The 27900-nt window shown below is 39.4% G+C and overlaps 1 protein-coding gene across 4 annotated transcripts in view; it reads left to right on the top strand.

The window, feature by feature from the left end:
- Positions 1-27900, top strand: part of LOC136878888 (gastrula zinc finger protein XlCGF26.1) — a 222971-nt gene that overhangs the window by 162528 nt on the left and 32543 nt on the right. For all 4 annotated transcript variants that reach the window (XM_067152466.2, XM_068228849.1, XM_068228850.1 and 1 more), the window contains exons 9-10: positions 1084-1192; positions 23649-23997. In XM_067152466.2, coding sequence (XP_067008567.2) covers positions 1084-1192; positions 23649-23997 — 458 coding nt within the window. The remainder of the gene's footprint in view (positions 1-1083; positions 1193-23648; positions 23998-27900) is intronic.

Here is a 27900-nt window from a genome sequence, read left to right on the forward strand (position 1 = left end):
GATTGTAAGGCATTGTGTGATTCCATCACCTGTGCATTCTGTTGTACTACCATTTGTGCAGCTGGCACCATGACTGTGTGCTGGACTTGGGGTCAAGGCTCGGGCACCCACCCATAAACAGCTGACTTCGTGATGAACATTAAACATTACGTTTGCTGGTGTAAAGTTTGCCACCATTGGTCCATGGAGGACTGGAGACGTGTGATTTGGAGTGTTGAATGAGTGAGTTTGAGGGTGGCAAATGCGAGGTTTACGATATATGTCTATGTCCAATGCCTGTGATAAAATTTGACAGAGGCGGGGGTGACATTGTGGGGATGTTTTCATGGAAGAGACTTGATCTTCTCTGAACACTGCAGAATATGTGAAAGATGGAAGGATGTAAGGACTTCATGACCAGCTGTATGCTGTAGAAGACCAGTTTGGAGATGATCCCTGTGTGTTCCAGCATGATAATGCCCCTGCCAAAGTGAGGTCTATTCGCGGGTTGTTTGAGTACAATATGCTTCCAGAAATAGACTGGGCAGTCCGTAGTCCTGACCTCAGTCTTTTTTGAACAGTTACTTCACTCCAGACCGCAGCGATCCATATCAGTAACCACTTGCTTACAGCACTTCAGGAAGAATGGTCTGTAATTCCCTCAGAGACGTTCTACACCTGGTAAATGTCGTCGTCCCCCTCCCCACAGAGTTTGAGCTGTAATAAAGGCCAAAGGCAAGCCCACACCATATTAATGTCCGTTAGTGGGTAATATATCCAAAGAACACTTACAGGACAGTTTCGAGTAGGTGTCTGGATACTTTTGATCAGATATAACATGGTATCCTTAAGTTGTTGCCTGTTCAACAGCAGACACCTTTCCTCCTCCCTTCTATTATTTTACTCTCCATTAGTTTACTCTTGTCCTCTTTACCAATTTCATTTCTCCATTATTGCTTTTTCAATATGATATAATAATGACATTCTTAATATTCAGATTTCCATCTTAGTTACAACTGAGTAGCGGTTAGTTAAATTACCAAAAAATATGTAGTTATCAAAATCTCTTCTTGCAAAGAAATGATTGTAGCCTTTTTAATACAGGTACACTTCAAAGCAATGTGATATTTGTTTCAAGAGCTATGCCGACTCAAAGTGTCTGAAGAAGCACATCCAAGCCGTACACAGTAAACTTCGTCCATATGTTTGCCAGGTAAATGGTGTTCATCTTATAGTGTGTTGTAGCATTAAAAGATGATTTTATAATACTGTAGAACCTTGCCGTCTAAACTTAAGTATATTCTTTCTGAACAAACTGAAAAGAAAAAGAAAAATCAGACATTTTACAAACCTTGCTATATTGTGAACCCTGTGTAAAAGGTTAACAATAACTTTTATGAAACTATCGTAAATTGTAATGTATCTTCAAGCTTTCATAAGGAGTCTAACAAATTATTTTTAAGAAATAGCAGAAATTTACTGAATGTTTAGGGATGATATAAATCAATGGAGTAATACGTTGAACACACTCAGCTATAGGGTGGAAATGTAGAAACACTGTCATTGATAAGACTAAGTAACTTTTATTTTTATTTTCTCTTACTGTTTATTGAATAACCTGAACATTGGTAATTCTTCTTCTTCTTCTTTTATGACCACATAGGATCACTTTAGTCAGTCCGTCGTTCAGGTCTCTTTGAAGGGATTGTTCGGGCTTTGCGGTCCTCCCAGTACTTCTTCAGACACTCCGATCTTCGTGCCCTTTCCTCAGTTGAAAATGTGCGTGTTGTTGGTTTGTTTTGTGTAAGGGTAAAGCGGAGGTTTGTATTCTTGAGTTTTGTATTCAATTTTATCTTATTTTTGGTGTCTTCTGTTGTAAGGCCTATTTCCTTCAGATCCTCTCTTACTTCTCTGATCCATTTACATCCTGTTGTGGTATTTTTTGAGACGAGATTGTGTTGTACTAGTTGTTTCAGAAGTCTCGAGTCCTGCATCCTCATGATATGTCCAAAGAATCCCAGTCTCCTCTTACGCATAGTATCTGTAATGGGTTCTAGCTCTTTGTACACGACTTTGTTAGGTATTAACCGCCACTGTCCATCTTTCTGATATTTTTTGTTGATACAGGTTCTTCCAATCCTCCTTTCAATTTTCTGAAGTCTGTCAGTCTTTGATTGTTTATTCAGGTAAAAGAGTGTTTCTGCTGCATATGTAGCTTCCGGTTTTATAACTGTGTTGTAGTGTTTTATTTTTGTATTTATTGATAGACATTTCTTTTTGTAGATATCCCATGTTAATTTTTGTGCTTTAGCTAATCTATTTGTTCTTACTTGGATTGAGATTTTTTCATTTAAGTTATGTGTTATTACTTCTCCAAGATATTTAAACTGAGTTACTATTTTGATTTTATTACCATTTATGGTGACTTCTTTTAGCTGTGTTGGTTTTTGGGGCATAATTTCTGTTTTTTCAAATGATATTTTGAGGCCAATTTTATTTGCAATGTTTTGAAGTTCTGATATCTGGGTTTTTGCTTCTTTTATGTCCACTGCTAGTAATGCTAAATCGTCAGCAAAACCCAGGCAATTTGTTTTGATTTTTCGGCCAATCTTTATTTTGGGGGGACATTTTCTGAACCATTCCCTCATTACCATTTCTAGAGCACAGTTAAATAATAGTGGTGAGAACCCATCTCCCTGCCGTAGTCCAGTTTTTATTTCAAATGTCTCTGATGTTTCACCCCTAAACTTCACTTTTGACTTGGTATTGGTGAGAGTCAATTTTATCATGTTTATTAATTTGGGGTGTAGTCCAAGGTGTCTTAAAATTTTAAACAGAGATTCTCTATGGATGCAATCATAAGCTTTCTTGAAATCTACAAATGTTATCACCATATCTCTGTTTCTTCTCCTGTTATAGTCCATTATCAACTTAAGACTCATGATCTGATCAGGACAGCTCCTCCAGGGTCTGAAACCTCCTTGATATTCTCCTAGTTCTTTCTCAAGTTGTAAACTTATCCTATTAAGGATGATTATTGAAAATATTTTGTATGTTATGTCTAGGAGAGAGATTCCCCTGTAGTTATTAGGGTCGGTTTTGTCCCCTTTTTTGTGCAGAGGATGAATGAGGGCTGTTGTCCAGTGTTCTGGTAGTTCTTCTTTAATCCAGATAGAGACAAGTTGTTGATGGAGGGCAACTTTTGCTGAGGTTCCTGCATATTTCCAGATTTCCGCAAAGGTCTGATCTTCTCCTGGCGCTTTGTAGTTTTTTAATTTATTCAGAGCTTGGTAGACTTCCTTTATTGTGGGGGGATTGATGTTTCCTGGTGATGTTTTTATCGGGGTGTTGGTGTCCAAATGAAGGAGTTCTGTAGGTTCCTCACAATTTAAAAGCTTGTTGAAATGTTTAGCCAGAATTTCTGCATTGTCTTTATTGTTATGGGCCAGCTTACCATCTTCATCCTTCATCAGTAGGGTCGGGGGTTCATATTTTTGGAGCTGCTTTCTGAAGGTTTTGTAGTAGTCCTTTGATTTAGTTTTACTGAACTGTTCTTCAATTAACTGCAGGGTGTCCTTATGATGTTGTCTTTTTATTCTTCTTAAGACTTGGGTAGTTTCTTTTCTCTGTTTTACTAGCTTTTGATAGGATATTTCTGTCTTTTGGGACTGATGTAATAGCCATGCCTGATGTCTTTTCTCCACTGTTTCATCACATTCACTGTTCCACCATTGGTGTTTTTTACGTGGTTTAATTGGAGCTAGGTCTTCTGCAATTTGTTTAAGGTTGTGTACTAAGTCTTCAAGTTTGTCTGTGATTTTTATTTTTTCAGTTGCTTTCTGGTAATTTTTGTTGTTGATTAGCTGGGTAGGATCTATTTTTCTTTTAGTTTTAAGGGCTTGCTTTTGTTGTCTCCTCTGGGGAGTGAGTTTAATTTTAATTTTAACTACGTAGTGATCTGAACCTGTGTCTATTCCTCGGAGGACTTTGACGTTATAGATCTCTTTGTGGTGGTATTTGTCCATGCAGACGTGGTCCAGTTGCCATTCTCCTTTAGTGTAGTCAGGGTGTTTCCATGTGAAATGCCGCTACATCCAAGCTATCAATGCATCTATCGCACCCAATACCACCAGCGGTGCCAAGACCGGCCGAATGCCACACGGCCGGTTGGGTTTAGGATTGATAGCTTGTGTCATGATTTGAATATTGATATCGGTGGTTGTCTTGAACGAACTCTTAGCGAGGTACCTCCGTGGTTGGTTCCGCGACCGGATATACGTCTAGATCTGCTCCGTGGACCCAAGGTGAACACGGATTCCTCCGTTCATCGGAGGTATTTCCAGGACTTTGTTCACCAATATCCGGCCGCGAGATTTATCTTCACGGATGGTTCTAAAATCGGAGATAATGTTGGTTGCTCTTTTGTCATTGATGATATGAGTACAAAGATCTCGCTCCCTAAAGTATGTAGCGTGTATACTGCAGAGCTTTACGCCATCTTAGAGGCTCTGCAGTTTGCACTGCGTGACGAAGGAAGCCACTTTCTGTTGTGTACCGATTCGTTAAGCTCTCTGCAGTCTATTGAAACCTGTTTCTCGCAACACCCACTTGTGCAGCAGATACATGACCTTCTAGCCAGGTTAAGCGATGCTAGCACCAGAATTACTTTCGCGTGGCTTCCAAGCCACGTTGGGATTGCGGGAAACGAACTTGCGGATGAAGCAGCAAAGGAAGCTGCACTTTTACCTCCAAGACCCGTCAATGTACCTGCTAAGGATATTTGTTCTCAGCTACGTCGAACCATCTTGGCGTTCTGGGAATCGGACTGGCTAGATATCCGAACTCCCAACAAGCTGAGAGCAATTAAGAAGACAACTACCGTGTGGCGGTCCTCTTTCCGACCTTCACGGAGAGAGGCCATAGTACTGTGCAGGCTGAGGATAGGTCATTTACGATCCACGCACTCTTATCTCCTAAAGAGGGAAGACCCCCCAGTGTGTTCTTGTGGTGCCGAATTCACCGTGGCCCACATCCTCACAGAGTGCGCCGATCTCTCTGGCCTAAGACGGAGCCTCGGCCTGCAGGAAACACTCGAACGCATACTAGCCGATGACGCGACTACTGCTGATCTCGTCATCCGCTTTATGTGCGACAGTGGACTTATCAAGGGTATGTAAATTACAAGTGTACTGTTACTCAGGGAACGTACGTTCCCTTTTGATACGTTAGTAATCCTTTCGGCCTAGTTTTATAATTATTTTTTGTTTTAATTTGTACTGCGTTGCCAAAATCCTTTGTTGAATAAATAATTTTATTTTATATTTTAAATTTCTTTTCCACTTATTTGTTCAGAGAGGATGATTACCTCGTTGTACTTCCTCTTAAAACAAAAATCACCACCACCACCATTTCCATGTTTTGAGTTTTTGTGGTTTCCTCTTAAAACATGTAGATTTTGAGATTAAATTATGGTTTCTACACAGGTCAACTAGTCTCTCTCCATTTTTATTTGTTTTCTTGTGTGCTGGCCATTTTCCGATGATGTCACGGTATTTTCTTTCTCTGCCTAGTTGAGCGTTGAAGTCGCCTATTAATAATTTTATATGGTGTTTGGGGATGTTATCTATGGTCTGGTCCAATAGGTCCCAAAATTCTCCTGTTTCCTCCTGGTCTTTTGAGGAGTTGTTTTTATCATTAGTGGGAGCATGGGCATTTATTATAGTATAGATTTTATTAGATGCCTTTAAGGTGAGCGTTGAGAGTCGTGGAGACTGTGATCTGAATTCTTGAACTGAGTTTATTATTTTAAGGCTGACCAAAAATCCTGTTCCAAATTGTGGGACATTCTTCATCACTCTCTTCCCGGGCATACCTTTATAAAGTCTGTACCCTTGAGATTCCAAGGCATCCTGGTCAGTGTTTCTAATTTCCTGTAATCCCATGATAAGAATTTTGTGTTGGTCCATTATGTCGGTGATCACTTTTAGTTTACCGGTTTGCATGAGTGAGTTTATGTTGTGTGTAGAGAAGTATGTTATCTGCTTTGGTTTGATTCTTGATTTTGTCTCATTCGTGTATGTAGTACTGGGGTATTTCCGTGCCTCCGACTTCACAGTATCTTTCAGGTGGCAGCCCACCGTATCCGAATGCTGCCTTCTCTGAACTCTTGGTTCAGCCGGTGGAGTATTCCTTAAAAGACCTTCCATGGTTGACTGTCAAGGTGTCACCTGTGTGGGACTAGGTCCCGAATTACAACTCTGGATGTGATCCAGTGAGGTGATAATGAGGCCGCTCCTCTGGAGTACAGACGCCTTGTGCAGCCGCCCCTAACCTGGAGAACAGACGCTGCATAATGGATTCCAGTGGCATTTCCTCCACTGTGGGGACCATCACCCCACCCAAAGGGGCTCATTCGCCCGAAGCCGTTGGCCCCCTTAGGGAGTCAGGTTATTTCCCGCCGCCCAACACTCGGCGTTGGCAATTTTACAGCTGGGTGCCAGACCAGCAAACCCTCCTCCTTTCTCATTCCGGACTTGGGACCGGACAATGGCGGAGTTACATTGGTAATTATCAATATATCATTAGATTTTCCAGTTGTCCATACTTTTCAATATTCTATAGATTGGTAATTTATGTGAAATTGTGTTTTCTGTCACCCTGTGAAGTTCAGAGTGATTAAGATTAGGTGGCAATTGAGTACATTTCCATTTTCATAAAGGTAGAAGACATCTATCCAACAAACTTCTGACATATCGATATATTTCACGAAATGTTTTTCTGTTGCTTTTATAGTTTTAGCTGTACTACTTGAGTTTAAAATACTGTTGTTGTTGTTTGAATGAAAAATGTTAGTATCCTGACCCAGTAAATTGCTATCACATGTATTTTGACATGTTTATGGACAGATCTAAACAAGTAATACTAAAATTATACTTACGCCAAAGCTCTGTGATACCATCTTTATTTTGGAATAGCAGACAAAGTTGTTCCTCAGAATTTTAAGACCTTTCATACCTAAAAACTAGCCACAGAAATTTAGTCACCGACTTTCTGCGACACCAACAGACTTTTGGTTATAAGTTGATCCCAAGGGACTTTCTGCTGCAGAAAAAGGTGCATTGGCACTCTGTAATAAAGTAGAAATACAAGCAATATATTGTTACTTCAGTGAAATTTTATAATTATATTATATGTTGTAATTGTGCTCTGTTGAAAACAAAAATTGTCACATTTTACTTTTTTTTTTTTTTTAAGTCTGGCAAAGTTGTGACTAAAATATTGGAGCATGTTACCCTCATTGTGGTATTCATGACTTAGTCACTCAACTCACTTATCTGCATCCTCGCACTTCCTCTTCTTCTTTATAGATGATTGTCCACTTTGTAATTTCTCCATATCCCACTGAATTTCAGTGACCTCTTCTCCTTTACAGGTGATTGTGCACTTTGTAATTTCTCCATATCCCACTGAATTACGGTCACCTCTCCTTGTAAGTGCTGAAGAAGGCAGATTAGAGACATGATTTTTCAACTACCTACCTTCTTAAACCCTAGTCTGCCTGAATTAATTTAGTAAGAAAATTATAAATTGATATAGACTAATTAATTTTTGTTTCACTCTATAAACATACCAATATTGAACTATGCATAATAAATGGAAATAAATTGTTTCATACCTGTAACACAAAAAATGTTGAAAATATACACATTTGGATCTTTGTAAAATGTTCAGGAACATCTGCAATTTCTTCACGAGGCCAATAATGTAAGTGTGTAAAACAAATGTCTTAAATGTAAATTAACAAATACTTGCTTCTTATCAATCACTCTAATATTTGTAACAGTGATCAAGAACTAAATCAAGTAGCTTCCTTTACAAACAGGTGGTGGTGGTGGTGGTGGTGGTGGTGGTGGTGATTGTTTTAAGAAGTCGTACAACCAGGTAACCATCCTCCAATATGAACAACTCTTAAGGAAGGGAAAATTGATTAATTATCAGTGATGTTTGGTATGAATAAACTGTCTGTTAGGTCATCAGCCCATACGCTAGTTGGAGCCTCAAAAAAGCACTACTATAGGCCATGTGGTTAAAAGGAAACTTCAAAAACTGATGGTAGCACCTAATTGAGGCTTACTAGGCAGCATGAGGGGTGAGTTAGTTTTCCATTGCTTTCCTCTTTGGACCAGAAAGTGCTATTGCAACATGACTGACCCTATGACTAGTTAGTACCTTTCATAAAACCCAGACACACTGTCCATTAGGTCATCAGCACATAGGCTGGTTGGAGCCTCAAAAAGCACCAGTAAAAGCCATGTGGTTATAGGGAAACCATAAAAACCAATGGTGGCAGCCGATTGAGGCATACTAGGCAAAGAGACTATGACCACTTAAAACTACATATACATGATGCATATTGCTACTAGGCTTTTATCTTTGAGTGCTCCATGTATGTTACAGCAGGCAGAAATGGGTTAATTCTGTTATGTTATACAATTTCATAGAACTCAACATCAGCATTGTTGTTGTTTGTGACAACAATGGATTGGTAACCGTTTGAGGGTATTGACTGTGCTTGATCTTTCCATCATGCCGAGTCAAATTATTTCATTTTGGGGCCGACACCTAGATGCCGACAAGACTTACAACTGAGGTTGTTAGCCTCAGAGGAGTTGAATTCACATTCGCTCCTAACATGGAGAACAGACGCTGTCCCTGAACCGCTTGCTACAGGTTCATACTCTTGAGTTGTGGTTGAAACCTGCCCTTGACATGGTGCAGATACCTTTTATTTTTTTAATTCCAAGTACTGGGCTGCCACATACGAGGACGGTTTGAAAGTTCTCGGAATCACCGCTAGATGTCAGTGCTAGAGCAACGAGGTTCCCGCGCAATAATCACACATCCTTTGTGAGTGAACACGTGGCGTGTCAGTGCTCTAGCTGCAGGAGTGTGGTAGTGGCGACTCTTTGTTGTTGTTCCCGCATTGTGATTTGTGACAATGGAAAAAACTGAGATTCTAGCAGTGATTAAATACTTTGTAAAGAAAGGTATGAAAGCAAAGGAAATTCATGCCGACTTTCAGAACACACTGGGGGACTCTGCTCCTTCATTTTCAACTGTTGCCAAGTGAACCAGTGAGTTTAAATTTGGTCGGGAGAGCTTGGATGATGATCCGCTTAGTGGACGGTCAAAAAGTGTTATGACCCCAGAATTTATCGCAAAAGTGCATAAAATGGTCATGGAGGATCATCGACTGAAAGTGCGGGAGATTGCTGAAGCTGTAGGGATGTCTTCTGAACGGGTATATTATATTTTAACCGAAGAATTGGGTATGAAAAAATTATCCGCAAGATGGGTGCCGCGGCTCTTGACATTGGACAATAAACGCACCAGATTGGAAATGTCCGAACAAAGTCTGGCCCGTTTTCAGTGCAACCAACACGATTTTTTGTTCCGGTTTGTGACTACAGATTAAACTTGGGTCCACTACTATACCCCAGAGACAAAACAGCAGTCAAAGCAGTGGAAACATGCTGATTCACCACCACCAAAGAAAGCAAAGGCAGTGCGTTCGGCCGGAAAGGTCATGGCCTCAGTTTTGTGGGATGCAAAAGGCATTCTGCTGATAGATTATCTTCCTACTGGCCAAACAATTACGGGGCAATACTATGCAAACCTCCTAGACCAACTACGGGAAAAGATACGCGAAACAAGGCCTGGTTTGGCAATGAAAAGGGTCATCTTTCATCAGGACAACGCTCCGCCGCACACAAATGTTATTGCCATGGCAAAATTCATGAACTGGGGTACGAATTGTTGCCACATTCACCTTATTCACTTGATTTGGCACCATCAGACTTTCATCTATTCCCCAAGCTGAGAATTTTCCTCGGTGGACGGAGATTTTCTACAAGGGAAGAACTGACAGCCAATTGGAGAGGTAGTTTGCAGGCCTACAGGAATCTCATTTTCGAGATGGGATCAAGGCATTGGAACATCGCTGGACTAAATGCATTAGTCTACAGGGAGACTATGATGAAAAATAAAAGCAGTTCCACCGAGGTAAGATACTTAATTCTAGTACATTCCAAGAACTTTTCAAAGCACCTACGTACATCCCCTAAACTGTACTGATGGTCACCTTTTCTACAAAAGCTGACATTGAGATCATCTCCAACACCTTGGTAACGAGCCCTTATAAGGTTCTAATATTAGCTGGGCAGCTAGACGAAGCTTTTTTTTAAAGAGGAATTACTTCCTTATCAGTCCCCACTTTTATCCTGGCTTATGACAGGCAGAGCCTGCTTTCTCTTCATGAATCGAGCTGTACACCCACGGTCACCACCAGTTCCATGTGAGTAATACCCAGTTTAGTCGCTATTTCAGATGCTTTAAATTGTATCATTTCATGTGAATCACCATATCCATCGTCGCATAAACATTTCATGTACTGAAGTAGTTCACTTTCTTACCTCCAGAAACTTCCCATTTTTCGGCCAGTGGAACGCTTTTCTTGATTTGTTGGCTTTTTCAAGAGCCACCTTCAGTTTGCAAAAGTAGCGTACATTAACAGTAGTACCGCGGTGATCTGCATGTCCCCTAGAACTGCGACTGGGTCACTTATGACCTACCTCGATGGAGATGTGGTAACTGAAGTATATGCCCGTATGAACGCTAGATATTTTATTTGAAATTTAATACACATAGTGTATTTTAATGTAGAATATTAACACGTTGTCCTGGCACGCGCTGCTCCATTCTTTCCTGCGGTTCGGTCAACTGAATTACACCTAGTATGAGAAGTGGGATGAAACATAAATACTTGTAACTTTGAAATGAAATGAGATAAATTATTGAAACTTGGTATATATATATATATATATATATATATCATATGGCTTTACAAGTACACAAAAAAATCTAATATCAAATGGAAATGTCCAAATTTGACAACCAGTCTAAAGCACTCTGAGTCACTTGGTGTAGAAGCCTCAGATCACCGTTAAATGCTCGAAGTGGGCACTCCTTAACAATGTGTTCCATTGTCTGTTCCTCCACTCCACAGTCGCAGTCAGCAGATGAACGGAAACCCCATTTCTTCAATGTGTAGCCGTCCTAATTCGGTTCAGCTTCGACCAGGTTTGACGCGGCAGTTGGAATCTTTCAACCTTCTTTGTTGGATCTTGAACCAAGTGAGTGTTGTTGGGTGGATGTTCATGCCAATGCTGTCGCCACTCTGAGGTCATGTTGAAAGAACTGATACTTTAAAAATCAGTCCAGGGTGGTCTGCGTGATTTCAGACGAGTGTTGGTGGGTGTTGTAGGGCATTGTACAAGGGAGAGTTCTTATGAGAAGAGATCTTCTTGAGCAAGCTTACCTTAGCTGCTTTCCTCCTTAGATCTGGCGGGGCAGTATTAGCTAAGACAGGTAACCACTGAATGGGAGTAGATCTGACAGTACCAGTGATAACTCTCATGGCTTCATTAAGCTGGACATCAATCTTTGTTGTGTGAATGTTGTTTTGCCATACAGGAGCACAGTATTCACCAGCAGAATACACAAGAACGAGTGCAGCAGTGCGTAGGGTATTGGCGTCCGCACCCCAGCTACTTCCGGCAATCTTGCGGAGTAGATTCACTCTGGAGCCAAGTTTCTTAGATAACGTGGTGCACTGTTGTTTGAATGTCAGAGTGATCCCTAGATACTTGGGATTGTAGTTGTGCGGTACTTCAGTTCCGTCGAAAGTCACTTGTAGCTTCCTATGGGCTTCCTTATTATTTAGATGGAATGCAGTAACCTCAGTTTTATTTGGGTTAGGTTGAAGTCTCCATTTATGGAAGTAGTCATTCAATTTCGTCATATCACTTGTCAGTACATTCTCACAGTGCATAAGACCTTTACTCTGGAAGACTAATGCTAGGTCATCTGCATACTGGATTTTCAATGAGTCTGTGTCTGGCATATCATGAATATACAAGTTAAGCAGAATGGGGGCCAGAACTGATCCCTGAGGTAGGCCATTGTTTAGAATCCTCCATCTGCTAGATTGTCCGTTCAGAAACACCTTAAAGCGTCTGTCAGAGAGCTTGTTGTTCAATAGAAATGCCAGCTTTTGACATGGGATGATTTCAATAAACTTCGACATCAAGCCATCCCTCCACACAGTGTCAGAAGCTGCTGTAAGGTCCACAAAAACTGCAGCTGATCGGAGACCTCGTTGAAATCCAGCTTCAACTAGATTTGTCAATGTTAAAACCTGGTTGCAGCAGCTCCGATGTTTCCTAAAGCCGCCTTGTTCAACAGGGATGGTTTGATCAATGGCCTCTTGAATGTGATTTAGAATAAGCCTTTCTAATACCTTATAGGTCATGCTGTGTAGCGATACTGGCTGGTAGTGAGAAGCATCGGTTCCGTCTTTGCCTGGTTTCAGGATGGCAATTATCTTAGCCTGCTTGAAAAGCTTTGGTAATCTTCCAGTTCGTAGAATTTCATTGAAGAATTCAATGAGCCACAATTTTGTTTTAGGTCCTATGGCTTTAAGAAACTCTGGATATAAGCCATCAAAGCCAACAGCTTTATTTACCTTTAGCATATTCAAGGCTATATAAAGTTCCTCAATGCTGAAGTCACCTGAGTAATCAGGATGTGGTGTTAGATTGGATCTCTTTATGTACAATTCATTTCTCATGATTCGTGTATGTGCCTTGTCAATTTTAGCTTTCGAATTCTTCATTAGTCCGGATGCAAAAGCATTGGCGTTCACACGTGGGACTGTGCTTGACAGCCTTGGATGTGTACCAGGTTTTCTTATAAGGTTCCAGGCTTTACAACTAGCATGTGTAAAGTTAAGTTCTGCCACTGTTTTATGCCATTTTTCTCTTCTGTTCTTATTAAGAGCTCTCAGAACGTCATAAGCTGTTGTATCATTGTAAGATTCTTAATATTTAACATACAAATCATTGCATTCTTGAGACCATCCGAGGATGTATTCCTTCCAAAACCCACGTGGAATATAGTTTTTGGCATTAACTTTAATAGCACGCACAAATCGTTCATAATTGGACGTAATTGGGGGAATCCACTGAATGGTGTTACCAAGACCTTTCTGAAACAGTTCCCAGTTTGCAAGTTGAAAATTCCATCGAGGTTGTGGGATGGAGGTGACTAGTGGAATTTCTGTACCATAATAAATGACTGGCCTATGTTGGCTGTGTGGGAAAGACTTGATGACTTTTCGTTGTGTCACATCGTTATTTCCAGATTTAGATACGATACACAGATCAGGGGAATAATCCTTTAACCACCTACCAGATCGGAACATTCCTGGATCTTTAGCATTGTACACAAGCTGAAGATTGTACAGATCCATTCATTCATTTAGAATTTTCCCACTGTCGTCTTCATTCTGATATCCCCATACATGACTATGGCTGTTGAAATCACCGACATACACTACTGGGTGACTGAAGGATCTTACAGGAGGATTTGGCCAGCTGAGTTGGGAGGTTTGTAAATATTTACTACAGTGATGCTGGCAATCTCTACAGCCAAAACAGACATCTGCTGTTCTGTCTTGATAAGTTACTTTGTAGTCGGTGAGATGGGACCTGACATATGTAGCAATACCGTATTGTTCATCATTTATGGCTCCAGCCAGATGATAACCGTATATCCTCCCTCTTCTGTAAAGATCTGTGTTATCCTTGGTGTGACTCTCCTGTACTGCTGTTATATCTACAGTATTCTGCAGCATCAGGCATAAGTGATATTGACCCTTAGCAGTTGAAATGGATTCGATGTTCAAGTGACATATCCGTAAGTTGTTACCAATGGAAATTGATGAGTGTTCCGTGCTTGGTTGGTCCTGAAAAGGACTATGCATAGATAAGTTCTCTTGCATACTTGTTGCTGTGTAGCAGCACCTTTGTGGAAGAATCAGCCAGTTAAACCGTTGCTCAGGGAACGCCCGATTCTAGTAGTTGCTTTTTGTGTGGTGTCACGTGAGGCATCTGCCCTTGTGCAAAGGAACTTGACAAGCTGACCAGATGTATCTTGTGTGTCCTTGCATTTCTTGTGTGCAGTGCATACTCTGCAGGGCTTCTGAGGATTTTTTTTCCTTCCAGATCCAATGATATGCTTTAATTTTTTGAAGCTTCAAATCTCCAGATATTCTTCCAGCAGAATCCATTCTTGCAGTATGTGGAGTTGGTCTTGATACTTCTCCCATCAAATCCTCATCTTCTGCTTCTTTTTCTTCTACATGTTCCTCTTGTTCTCCTACCCAATAATCTGGAACCTCCTTCAGGAATTTCTTTTGTGTTTAATCCTCGATTATGTAATTGATATAGCCTGAAGACATTGAAAAGTGCACAATTTATCATCCAAACGAAGACTTTTTTGCTCCATTTCACGGTTTTCCTGTGAAATATGTAGTTGTCCAAATACCAGTCAGCTCTGTCGACCCCCTTCATGAATTTATTATATTCAGTAACAGATTTTGGCTTCTCTACTTTTTTCCCAAATCTGTTTACAACCTCCTGTGTTGTCATTATGGATTGTACTTATCGTTCAAACTTCCCTCTTGTCCTTCCACACATGGAGAACAACTTCATGTTTCCGTTGAAACTCATTTTCACCTTTCTTTAATACTTTATGAAGATTTCAACACTTGGGGAATTCCTCTATTCACCCGAATAGTCCCACATACTCTCATTTTCCTCTGGAGAAGGTTTTCTGCAGTTTCTGCACTATTGTAATAGTTATCCTGGTATAAATGGTTCCATAAATCAAGGTAAAGTTCCAAAACTGAAAATATGGTTTCCTGGAATCTTTTACCTTCTCCAGTATAAATCTCCATATTGCAAATCTATCTCATAGTGGTCTCACATACCATCCTCACTAATACACCATATCTGGTAAGTTTTCAAGGATAATAGGTCCTAAATCTGCCACGCCACGTGATCATGGATACGTCAAGAGAAAGCTGCTGCATAGGTTTATAGAGAGATTGAAACTTGGTAAATAGTCCAAAATAGGCCTCTTTTTGTAGAATCTGTCCGAATCGTGGTCACCAGTCAAATTATCACTGAAATGCAAAAAATTCTAGATCTGTTCAAAACGATTTCGGCTCATAAATTCAGCAAAACCCAGGTGTTCGCATCAATTTATTTGTCCTCCAGCAGTCTCTTGTATCTAATTTGGCCCATTGAAATTATTAGCACCTTTATTTCTACTGAATTTTCATTTTTCCATTTCAGGTATTTGGGGGAGGTTTAATACCTTCTATTATGAACAAAATTCCGGAGATTTGATTGTTCCACAAGAAGCTGAAACAAGTCATCGCCAAGGAAATGATCTACTTCCTCCGGGATACTCGCGGGATTATTGGCCGTATAAGTGAGGCTAGTAAAACCTGTAAATGGTTTTAGGACTCTGTTTTCATCCTTATTTGGCCACCCATCAACCTCACTCTGACTGCTATCATTTTCGTCTTCACTCGTATTATTATCGCCGTCAACAGACTCGTCTGAATTGAATATTGCACTTGCAGTCTCGCGCTTATATTTTGATGTTGACGGACACATATCTTCATAATCACTATCATGTACCCTCTCACAGTCACTGGGGGACATCAGATAAACTATCAGTATGCAGTTATCCCAATATTTAGTCATTGTTCGAGTTGTCTTTGCTACGGCGTGTCATGCTGACACCTGACAATACACGCTGTGCTGAGTGTTATGAAACCACACTTCCTGTGCTGAAGGCATTGTCAAGGAAAGAATATAGCTCTAATTTCCAATCAACAAAGATTTTAGTTTGTAAACAATACGTAATATTTGAACAGCGGACAGGAGAAAATTACACAAGAATGAAGCAGTGCGAGAAAACCTTAATTTATATAGCCGGTCGCCCATGCACCAATATAAAACTACGTTAATTAACGTAGTCCATCAACAGTGTGTTAGGAACTATCAAAGGGTAGGAAGGGTTCAATCCCTGCCATCATAAGCTATACTCGTGCTCCCTTTCAACAATCAGTCTGGTGTTGGTATCCGTACCAAGTGCACCCAACTTACGAAAAACATAAGGGTGGGTCTCATGTAGCTATATATATTTATCTCGATCTTCTAGCTTCCCTTTTTTTCTCGGTTATTTACTCCAAATAATTTTCTTTTCAGACATTCACTTCAAAACAAATTAAACAATAGATCACTACATCTGATGAAAAGGAATACCTATTCAACTTATGAATGTTCCCCTTAAAGCTACATAAGTCATTACCCATATAACTAATGAACAAACATAAATTATCAATCAAGTTGTTCGTCTACACAGATAAGGATACCAGCTCCCAGATCAACTCAAGAACATTGGCTGCTGTAGGAATGACGAAATAGTTTGGCATCAACATCAGTTTTAATGTGTCATTTAGTTTCAAGTTTGGATATGTTGCTCAAACTCATCAATGTTTTAAATTAAGACTATAAATTGTGTCATACCAGAGTGTTTATATTTTCATTGGTTATATGTGTGCTTATGTCTTCCAATTGGAGCGTGGCTGAAGATGGCCCAATATATATATGGGGTCGAAACTAGTCCCAGTTTTTTAAGACAGTACACATTCTAATGGTATTGAATAGGTGGACCCTTCCTACACTTTGATAGTGATCAGTTGTCAATACAGACCATAATGAAATTCATAACTTATGAATGTGTTAGATATACAAGTGAGGAACATGTAGACAATTGTGTAACTTTACTGGTCCTTTGCAGGAATGGCACTTCACAAGTCGCATGTTGATCACACATAATAGTCCTTGGCTGTACATTTGCTGCAAATAGGTGTTTTTTTGTTTTTGTTTTGTTTTGTTGCAGGAATGACACTTCACAAACTATTTTTCTGTGCAGTTGGACTTTATCTCACAGTGCATGCACTTTTCTGTCTCTCTGGAGTCTCATCTGTTATGATGATGCGGGCATGTCCAATCTTAGTTGTTGCATATTTCTCAGCAAACTCTTCACCAAGCTGCGGAATGAAGTTTTTGTGTTTCACTTTTTTTTCATTCACTGCGTTGTACACTACTTGGGCATTTATTCCTGCTAAATCAAGCAAGTTGTAGAATGTACGAACTGGCCAGCGCCTGGATGGTGCCTTGGTTGATTTTTGTGAGCCACTTGGTCGATCTCATCTACTCCATATTTGGTGCCGTTGTAAAGTGTGACTGTGTGTGACTTTTTTTTTTTTTTTTGGCAGGCTCAATTTTGTCATTAGGACGCATAGTGCTGAGAATAATAAGAACATTTTTGTTGCTCTTTCCCTGATAGATTGTCAAGGATGTAGCATGATTTATCAGCAGCACTGTGCTGTGCAAATTGTGTTTTGTCTTCTTCATACATACTGGTACGTCCCTGCAAGACTTGTTCAAGGTACCGAGAAGACTTGTACCATTGCATTGCTTGTAATGTTTTGGAGAGAGATAAGGTGGTGAAGAAATTGTCACATGTGACAGTCTCCTCCCTTCTTCATATAAGGTTCCATCAACTTCTCTACTACAGAATCACCATGGCGCACTCATTATTTGGCCTAACATCATCTTTTCCTAGATACAGGAAAGCGTTAGTGACATATTGGAGTCTTTGTCTACTGCATCCAATACTTCCGCCTATATTTGTCTGGTTTCGAGGCCACGAACTGAGTAAATTTGCGGCAACATTTAGAAGGGAAGAGCTACTCGTTAGTAGTTAAATATGCTCCAGGTATATAGCTGTAGTCCCTGCCATGCAAGCACATACATCTTACATCTTACTGTTCGCTTACCATATAGTTTAGGGACTCTACTTGCTGGTACATCATCTTACAACTGCTGTTAATCTTGCAGATTGGCACTATGTAGTCATAACTTTTTCGTGACTTGAGATGTTATACGTACTGCCATTGCCATATTTTGAAAATCACTAGTGATACATTTGCGGGTATAAGTAAAGCATATTTTCTTTTTCTGTTGGTTTGTAACTCTGTTCGGGTAATACCAGGTAAATAGAATTGTGGCATGTTTGAATACTACATTTAATAACGTAGTTGGTGTTAAATGACGAACACAGTATTTTATTCATACGGTCGTATTTCTTCTAATTCGTATGTATAGAATTCAGTTAGGATATATAAGAAGCAAGAAAAATCTGCAAGAATTCCTCCAAAAAGGAAAGCAATGTTAAATAGTCTATAAAGATCAGTTCAGTTGAAATGGAAGGAAATTTCTTTATAAACCTAACCTACCCTAACCTTGTTTTGTCACGACTTTTGTGTGGTTTGCAGACAGCCTTTCTGTATTGTTATTGACTTATGGAAGATGTACATGTAATATATTTGCTTGTGTGTATTATTACAGCGTGGTTTCTCGTCAGTCCGACAAGTAATAGCAAATTTCAAGAAGGGAGTTAAATTATTTACACCAGGCAAACACCGAAGAATTTGTTTATAGTAATGCATTTATCAAAATAAAGAGCTTCCTCTGTGGATCAGTTGGTAGAGTGTCTGCCTCTGGATCCCAAGATGGCGGGTTCAAACCCGGCAGAGGTATTCAGATTTTTGAAGGGCGGAAAAAAGTCTATTAGACACTCCATGTCATATGATGTCAGCATGTAAAAGATCTCTGGTGACATATTTGGCATTTACCCGACAAAATTCATTAAATTTTGGCCATAGACGCCGAAGAGAGTTTCGGTTTACTCGGTCTGCCATCTAGTGGGTCTAGAGTAAAACGGAATGTCGAAATTCACGAGCAGACAGCCAGATGGCATCAAATTGAAATGTCTGCACACAGTAGCTGAGGTCATACGGTGATTATTATTATTATTATTATTATTATTATTATTATTATTATTATTATTATTATTATTATTATTATTATTATTATTATTATTATTATCATCATCAAAATAAAGGCAGAAATATATATTTAAATTGTGTGAGGGTGTTTCCTTAATTCCTCAGTGAGGTTGAAAACCGACTTAATTATGAATATCTTGATTGATCATTTACTTGGATTGAGGAACCTCCATTATTTATATTTATATAGAGGTTGGTTTGTTAATGGTTATGTTTCGCAATTTCAATATGTAACTAGTCAAATTGGCAGCAGTGATGAGCCATTAAAAGAAGTCAATAGGGCAGCAATATTTGCTTTTTAGTGTATAACCTTACATGCTGAGTACTATACATTGGGCATTTGCAATGAAGCCATACTAGATTTCTGATACCGATGCAAATTTGTTATCTTTTAGTCTTTTCACCTTGTAGATCTAACATATCTCAAGAAATGCATTATTTCTCTGAATCTATCACGAGCCATTGTTGCTTTTACAATAGATTTGCCCCCTTCCCCGACCACAATGAGTCCAGTTGTAAGCCCTTAGCTCCTATGGTACCACGGATGTACAGTATAGCAAGAAAGGCTTCCATTTCCTCAATTTTTAGAGACCAGTCACCGGACATCAGTACATAATGTGCCTCTGAGTACATCACAACGTGTTTCAAAATCTTGTCTGTGATCGTAAGTCGCAAAGCACTTATGGAAGTCTCATTCATATTATGTTTAGCATGTGCAACAGGTCCAGTGTGATCTATAAACACATTTTGAGTCTCACATCTGTCAGCTATAACACCACCAGTTACCCCAACTTTCCAGTTGTGCCATCTGGAGATATAATTTCTGTACCTGCTGGAAGCAGAATCAAGCTCTCAACACAGAACCTGCTTCATTTCATTGATGGCGCTTCCTCCCTGTTGTTAAATTGTGCAGTTTCTTGACTGTAAGTGATGACCTCCTCTTCTGATGAACAAACCGAACAGTGTTCCTGACCACACCCCTTTTGACAAACTCAAGAAGTCCCTGGCATTGCAAGACCTGATCGGAAACAAAGATAAAGTTTGTTTTTGATTTTTCACCTGAAAATAATATTTACAGCAAGTAAAATTGCACTGGGCTATATAAACATAATAGCATAAACATAAATATCACAGTGATAAAGAAACTGTAAAATAAATACTTTTAGGCCAGAAATTTGCAAAAATATGGCACAAAAACACAATATATAGTCCTTAAATTATGAAATGAAAGGCAGCTGCAAATGGCCTAGCATTATCACCATCTGATGACGAATCTGAAGGTACGAGTTGTTGCGATCCTTCATCAGATGAAAAATCCAAGGGTTCCGCTTCAGATTGATTGATCATCAGAAATGTTGTTTACGGTGAAGATAATATTTTGTTCTGTTGTCATTTGTTGACATTTGGCCGTTGTCAACTATTTACACACTGATACTGCAAAAAAAAAAAAAACCTATTGCACAATAACATGCGAATAGCGTCCTAACTGCGCGATTGTTCATATATGACTAAGCGGTTTTGTACCTCTGCCTTCAGCTGCAGCAAATGCGATGTTGTCAGCTTGGGCACCGTATCCGCATATATGCTTGGAGAGTCTGGTGAAACAAGGCCCAAAAGAAGCTAATGGAAGAACAAATGTTAACACATTATTATCAATGATGGGTCTAAATCACATCCAGATGTGTTTCTAGGTAAATCAGGATTTTTTAAATAGGTTGTTACCCCAAAAAGTAAAATTACGTGTGGTTATTTATTCATTGGCACCGAATTACAGAAATGTTCTGTACGTCAGTATTTTGGACCGCACGCCAACATACGGAACTGTTCTCTATTAACTTATAAACGCTGGTAGCTCAAGTTACTGTCAAGAAATGGGTCTTACAGCATGTACAGATTACTCCTTAAACTTCAGGGAATCTAACTTAAATGCATCATACAAAGTTCATGGAGTGCTGTATAAAAACAAAATGTGACCTGCCTGTGCTTGTTAGTAAACAAACATGGCTGGTAATGACGAAAATATCTTGAAGTGGCTAGAAATTGATGATGACTATTCGTCACAAGACATCTTTCTTACAAAGATAATAGTAATGTTGATAGTTATAGGGAAAATTATTCTACTTCCAGGCCCGGCATAGTCTTCAAGACTCATAAAATAAGGTCAGAAGTCAGGTGGCTATGTGTAAAATGTGGTGTGCCACTTCATTTGGAGAGGTGCTTCAAAAAATATCACACGATGATTCACTATTAAAGACTAGAACAGTTAACGAACATTTAGTCATTGATCTATGATGAATACTGCTTTCTGAAAATGTAAGTTTTTTTTATTGATTATCAAGAAACAAAGTTACTCTATACTTCTTGGAAAAAATAAGATTTTTCTCCTTGCAGGTGAAATTATTATTCAGGTTTAGGAGCCATATTTATGAAAAGTCATGAAAATCTAGCACTCCAGGTGGAGACACAAAGAAGATAGGGAAGAAAGAACTACCCAGCCGCAGTTCTAGAGTTAAATTCTGTCACTTTTATTTCTTGGCCCATGGCACGATCAAAATGTTTCTCAACAGACTGAATCACTTTGCGTGTTATCATACATACGTCTTCATTATAGACTGTTATGCCTTTCAGCGTTCAGTCTGCAATCCTCTGTGATTTTACTAAACTTTGCAACAATTCTCTATTTGTAACTAGCATTTTGGCCTTGTTTAGTTCCCTTTCTCTTATCTTTAAATCATTAGAAACTGAGTCTAGCCACCAGCATCTTGGTCTGTTTCTATTCCTCTTTCTCTCCATCACAGAGCCCATTATTCTCCTAGGTAACCTATCTTCCTCCATTCTCCTCGCATGACCCTGCCACCAAAATAGTTTTATACATACAACTTCATCAATGGAGTTCATTCCTAACTCAGCCATTATCTCATACCCAGTACAGTCTTGCTATTGTTTCCACCTGTTTGTACCAGTGATCTTTCTTGCTACTTTCATGTCTGTTACTGGTACTTCTTATTTATGAACAAGATCTCCCGAGTCCACTCAGTTTCCACTCCCGTAAAGCAAAGTTGGTCTGAAAACAGACCGGTGTAAAGATAGTTTTGTACGGGAGAAGACTTCTTAAGTATAGAATATTGTTGATCGCAGCTGCGAGCTCTCTGCTTTAGCTTTTCTGCTCCTTTTCAATCTCTCACTATACTACTATCCTGGGAGAAAAACACATCCTAAGTACTTGAAATTGTCTACCTGTTTCCGCTTTATATTCCCAACCTGACATTCAATTCTCCTAGATTTTTTTACCTACTGTTATAACTTTAGACTTGGAAAGACTAAGTGTCATAGTGTACTCATTGCACCTATTATCAAGTTCAAAGATGTTAGACTGCAGCCTTTTCACACAATCTGGCATTAAGACCAAGTCGTCGGCATAGGCCAAACTGCTTACTACATTTCCATCTAAATGAATCCCCCCTCCCCCTGCTTCTTTATACCTTTCATCCATGTAAACTATTAACAACAAAGTGAAAGATTGCAGCCTTGTCTACCTCCTGTAAGTACCTTGAACCAATAACTCATTCTACCAGCAATTCTCACTGCAGCCCAGTTGTCAACATAATATAACTTTGATTGCTTTTATTAATCTACCCTTAATCCCATAGTCCCTCAGTACAGCTAACATTTTCTTCCTTGGTACTCTATCATATGCCTTCTCTAGATCTGTGAAACAATTACATAAATCTCCATTCCTCTCTTAGCATTTCGTAATTACTTGGCGCACACTGAAAATCTGATCCTGGCAGTCCCTCTGTTGTCTGAAACCACACTGGTTTTCATCCAACGTACTCTCAACTACTAATTGCACCGTCCCTTCCAAAATGCCAGTGATCACCTTGCCTACTATACTGCTCAGTGAAATACCTCGATAGTTGTTGCAATCCTTCCTGTTCCCTTGCCTACACTCAGGTGCAATTACTGCTTTTGTCTGATCAGAATGTACCTTTCTAACATTCCATGCTAATCATATTACTCTATGAAGCCATTTTTTTCCTGTCTTCCTACTATATTTCACCGTTTCAGGTCTAATTTAATCTATTCCTGCTGCTTCATTATAACAATGGAATTTATTTAACAACTTTTCCACTTTCTCAAGTGTAATTTCACCAACATCATTGTCCTCCTCCCCACAATCTTGGTTGTTCTAGACATCAACAGAAATGTTTCCTTTCATGTTCAGAAGATTTTTCAAAAATGTTCCCACCTGTTTATTGATTCTCTGGAATGTGTTCTGAGTTCACCTCATTTTTCCCAAAACACTATTCATTTCCATTTTCCCCTCTGTCTAAGTAAGGTTTCCCTGCTGCTTGACCTGGCCTTTCCAGGTTATTACCACAATCTTCCCAAGACTTTCAACAATGATTTGTTTCACTTTGTTTCTTTCATTTATGTACAACTCCTTGTCTGCATTCGTCCTAGTTTGGAGCTGTTTCCAGTACATCTTTTATATTTACAAGCTGCCCTCACTTGATCATTCCACCAAGGTGTTCTTTTCTTTTTCCAGGCAATCCTGTCAGGTTGCTCTCTGCCTTAGTTTACCCTAGTCTTGTTTGGTGGTCACTGTACATCCGTGCATACATTTTTTCAAACATTTGCTAATCCTATAATTAATTAATTTTTTCCAGTTTTGAACCTCAGTCAGTGTGGTTTGGCAGGTTCTTCCATATCAGACCTCCTCTTAGTGTACAAAAGGTTCTTTTTTTAAATTCTACATGACTTCTTTATAATCCAGGTTTGTGGTCATACATCAGCCCGGAAATCAATGCTGCAGATGCACCTGAGACAACATACAGGTGAGAAACCCCACAGTTGCCCAATCTGTGTTTACCGAACTGGAGACCACAACTCCCTGCGTCGCCACTTGATGAGGCACACTGGTCAGCGGCCTTATCACTGTCCTCATTGTCCATATAGTGCTATTCAGAGCAGTTCCTACAAGAACCACCTGCGCAGCAAGCATCCTGGAGAGGGTGGCTATTACAGTTGCTCACAGTGCAGCTATAAGACTATCAACCAGGAAAGCTTTGAACTCCATACTTCAGATCATAAAAATGGCTTCATTCCTTCTAGTATTAAAAAAGGTGAGTTTCCTCAGCTATACTACAGTACAAGAAAAAAGACTTCACACACTCTCTTGCTGTGATTTGCATTCTATCTCTCTGTTGCTTTGATTTATATTGTATGTTTGAATGTCCGTTATGTCTAATCTGAGATAAATTTGACTGGTGGGAACTAACATCTACTTATATAATTTTACATGATGTTAGACATATTCAGTTCTTGATTAAGCAGACAATTATAGTAAAGCCTTTATAAATGTTTATAGCTGTTAAGTAGATGGTGTAAGTTTGAGTCTTAAAAAGTGATGTTTTAGTGCCTAAACAGGTTTTTTAACTGCTACTTAGACAGTGATATTTTGCTAAGGAAAGGCACTATAAAATTTGATGCAACAGGTAATTACAAAATTTATTTCTTACTCAGTATCAGAATTTGGCTCTTGTACACAGTTACTTGCTGATCATTTTGAACGGTCAGATTGTCAACGCTGATTTAACACATTGAAGATGCCGCTCGTAGAAACTACGGGCACGCTATTTCATTGTTGCTGACGGAGCTTGGAGAATCTACGGGCACATTTTCACTGTAGGTACAAAATAGTAGCTGCCGTTTCAGCGAGCTGTGACTTCAGTGGGATACTGTTGAATGCTTCTATAAGCATAAAATATACTAGTTATGAGCATAAGTCAAGAGCTCTTCTTTCAAGGCATTGATAACTCAGCCACGTTCCTACATGAGCATGGGCTGCGTCATTGTCGACTCTCAGCTGTGAAATGGGTGGGAAAGTACGTACAGTATATGCAGACTGGAAGTGTGTGTGTTCGAGAGGCAGGCTTGTTTGTGTAATTCTTGTGAATAGTTAGCATGTGTAATTTAAGTGTATGAAATTTTGACAATGAATCCATGACGGACGTTCTTATGGAAGACACGAGTTCTGGAAATGAGTATGAGAATTACAATTGCACACTAACTAAACATGATTCCGGCGCTTCAGGCAACTGAATTTAGATAGTGACTAATTTTGAATTGGTGTGAAGTGTAACGTAGTTTTATACTGCTTCCTGAAGTGAGTTCTGTAATACTGTTTTATACCGCTTCCTATTGCCTGCTGCTATTTCTTGATGGATACAGTACTTTTGTATCCATCCCTTGGCACAGGCCAGAGTAAAGTGTAGCTTTCACCGAAGTCCCTGTCTCATCCATGGCTGTGGCAGTATGGAAGCTGCTGGGGTATGAGTGGTCCTGAGTAATGACATTCAGAACACGACTAGTGCATCTGAGTGTTATGAAAGGTGTTGCTCATAGGGTCAGTCGTGCTGCAATAGCACTTTCTGACCCAGTGAGGAAAGCAATGGCAAACTACCTCACTCCTCGTCTTGCTTAGTACGCCTCATTTTAGTGCTGCCATTGGTTTTTGCGGTTTCCTTATAACCACATAACCTTTGGTGGTGCTATTTGAGGATCCAACCAGCCTCTGGGCTGCTGACCTAACAGACAGACACCGCTTCCTAAAAATGTGGGTGTTTCCCGTGTACAAATGACAACCTGCAGCAACTCGATACAATCCCCTTGTCAAACAATGAACAGTGGAAAAGCAAATTACTGGTTGTAAACAAGGATACCGCTGCCAATTCACCAGTTAGGTTAGAATCTGTATTAGATTGTTTCAGTAGATGTGTCCACAATATTAGACAGATTTCAAAATATTAACCGAACTGGCATCCATAGCTGCATCCGATTTTTTAAATTTTTTTATTATTTGTAAAACTTATTATCTTCATAAATTTATATTTTAAAATTGCTGCACTATTATGACAATTATAACTCATTTTTATGTACAAGAAAGTGTGATCTTTCTAAATATTCCAAAAGTTGTTATAGTCATGGCTTACCCCAGCATTGAAAAAATGTCAAAAACCATTAAAAATCCTGCAATTTCTGGAGGGTAGCACATTCAGATATGGCCATCTCCAATATGTTTTTTTTTAAAGCGTAGCAATCTCCCTAGGGTAACCTTAGTACTTTGAGTGGTTAGCTGTATGCCCGACCGCCTTTGCCGCTAGGAATTAACCTGGTACTCATTTGTAGTGTAGGCTGAATAAACCTCAGGGCCATGTACACCTCCAGGAGTGGAAATCTTATTTCTTACATTTTTTGACTTTCTGATTTGGAATTGAACCCACATCCTTCTTGATGAACTGAGCGAGTACACCTTTACTGCCTCTGCCAGGTAGTCCCTTCATAAAAAAAGGGTTAAAGGTAGATAAGAGTATGCATTTAGTAGTTATTGCCCATAAACATCCTTTTGTTGTTGTTATTGGTGAGTCATTAGTCCATTGACTGGTTTGATGCAGAACTCCATGCCACCCTATCCTGTGCTAACCTTTTAATTTCTACATAACTGCCACATCCTACAACTACTCTAATCTGCTTGTCATATTCATACTGTGGTCTACCCCTACCCTTCGTACTTCCTACACTTCCCTCAAAAACCAACTGAACAAGTCCTGGGTGTCTTAAGATGTGTCCTGTCATTCTATCTCTTCTTCTCGTCACCACTTCGATTCAGTATTTCTTCATTTGTGATTCGATCTGTCCACATTTTCTACCTCCAATAACCCACCCTCCTAACCCACCCTAAACTACCCCTCCTTCATTTCCCTATCTTATCCTTCCTCAACACCATTTAACTTCAGTTTCTTTTACTCTTCTCTTATTTCACTACCCCTCTTCCTCTATTAATTTATTCTACCTTTTATTTTTTTTTTAAACCCACCACCTTCATTTCGGTTCTCCTCATTCAAATTTTAACTCTTGTCTTGCGCCGACTTCGACTACTTCAATCATGACCTGAATTTTTTCATTTTAAAAATAGCGCACTGTGCATATATGTTTTCATTTGTTTTTCCGATATTGCGCTCATTACTATATTTTTTTCTCTTTACAATTGTTTTTTCAAGTCAACTGTTTTCCAAGAATTCAGCAGTAACACAATTACTCATTCAGTTATACTTAATTGCGTTGTATGTATCTATATATACGTACTTAATTTCCCGCAACCGAGGCAAATACTGGATCTTCAGGATATTCTCCATTCTACTTTGGCGTTCGAGACTACAGCACATGACCTTCAGTGTGCCGCGCTGATCACCGGGAACTGGCAGTTTGCTTCTATAAATCTATTCGTCTTCGACTTCAACATATTGATAGATCTTCATATGTTGTTCGATAGTGTTGTGACTTTGTGCCTGACGGTGTGTAAAAACTGACCCATTTGACCGTTCTCCGCTGTTCATAAACATTGTGAGACTTTACCTATCATTGCGTGTGCCGTACCACCATTCATAAAATTACGCACTGTTTTCTTTTAAGTGACTCACAGTTTCTACCCCCATCATCATTTTATATTGCCTCTTATACCGATCCAGAGTTCACTTAATCTTTTTCATATGCATTGTTTTTCATGTTTTTTATGTTTTGATCGGCTGACGATGACCTGGACTATGATCGAAACCGGTCCCAATTCTAATTACTATTAAATAAGAATGTAATCACTACATTTCTTTCTCTTATGTATTGAATAGGTTGAACCTTTTTTTCAATTATTCAATTTTAACACCTTCAGAATCTCAAATAGCTTGGTCCAATCAGCATTATAGAAAACTTTTTCTAGATCTACGAACGCCATGTACATGGGCTTGTCCTTCTTAATTCGATCATCTAAGATCAGATGTAAAGTCAGGAACGCTTCACTTGTTCCTGCACTTCTTCTGAAGTCAAATTGATCTTCTTCTCAACTCAGTTTCAACTTGTCTTTCCATTCTTCTGTAAATACGAGTAATAGACTACACGTTAAAATTTTGCAGGCGTGAGATACTAAACTAATGGTGCGGTAATTTTCACACTTGTCAACACCGGCTTTCTTG

The sequence above is a fragment of the Anabrus simplex genome, chromosome 8 (genome assembly GCF_040414725.1).
Source record: "Anabrus simplex isolate iqAnaSimp1 chromosome 8, ASM4041472v1, whole genome shotgun sequence".
Lineage (NCBI taxonomy): Eukaryota > Metazoa > Arthropoda > Insecta > Orthoptera > Tettigoniidae > Anabrus > Anabrus simplex.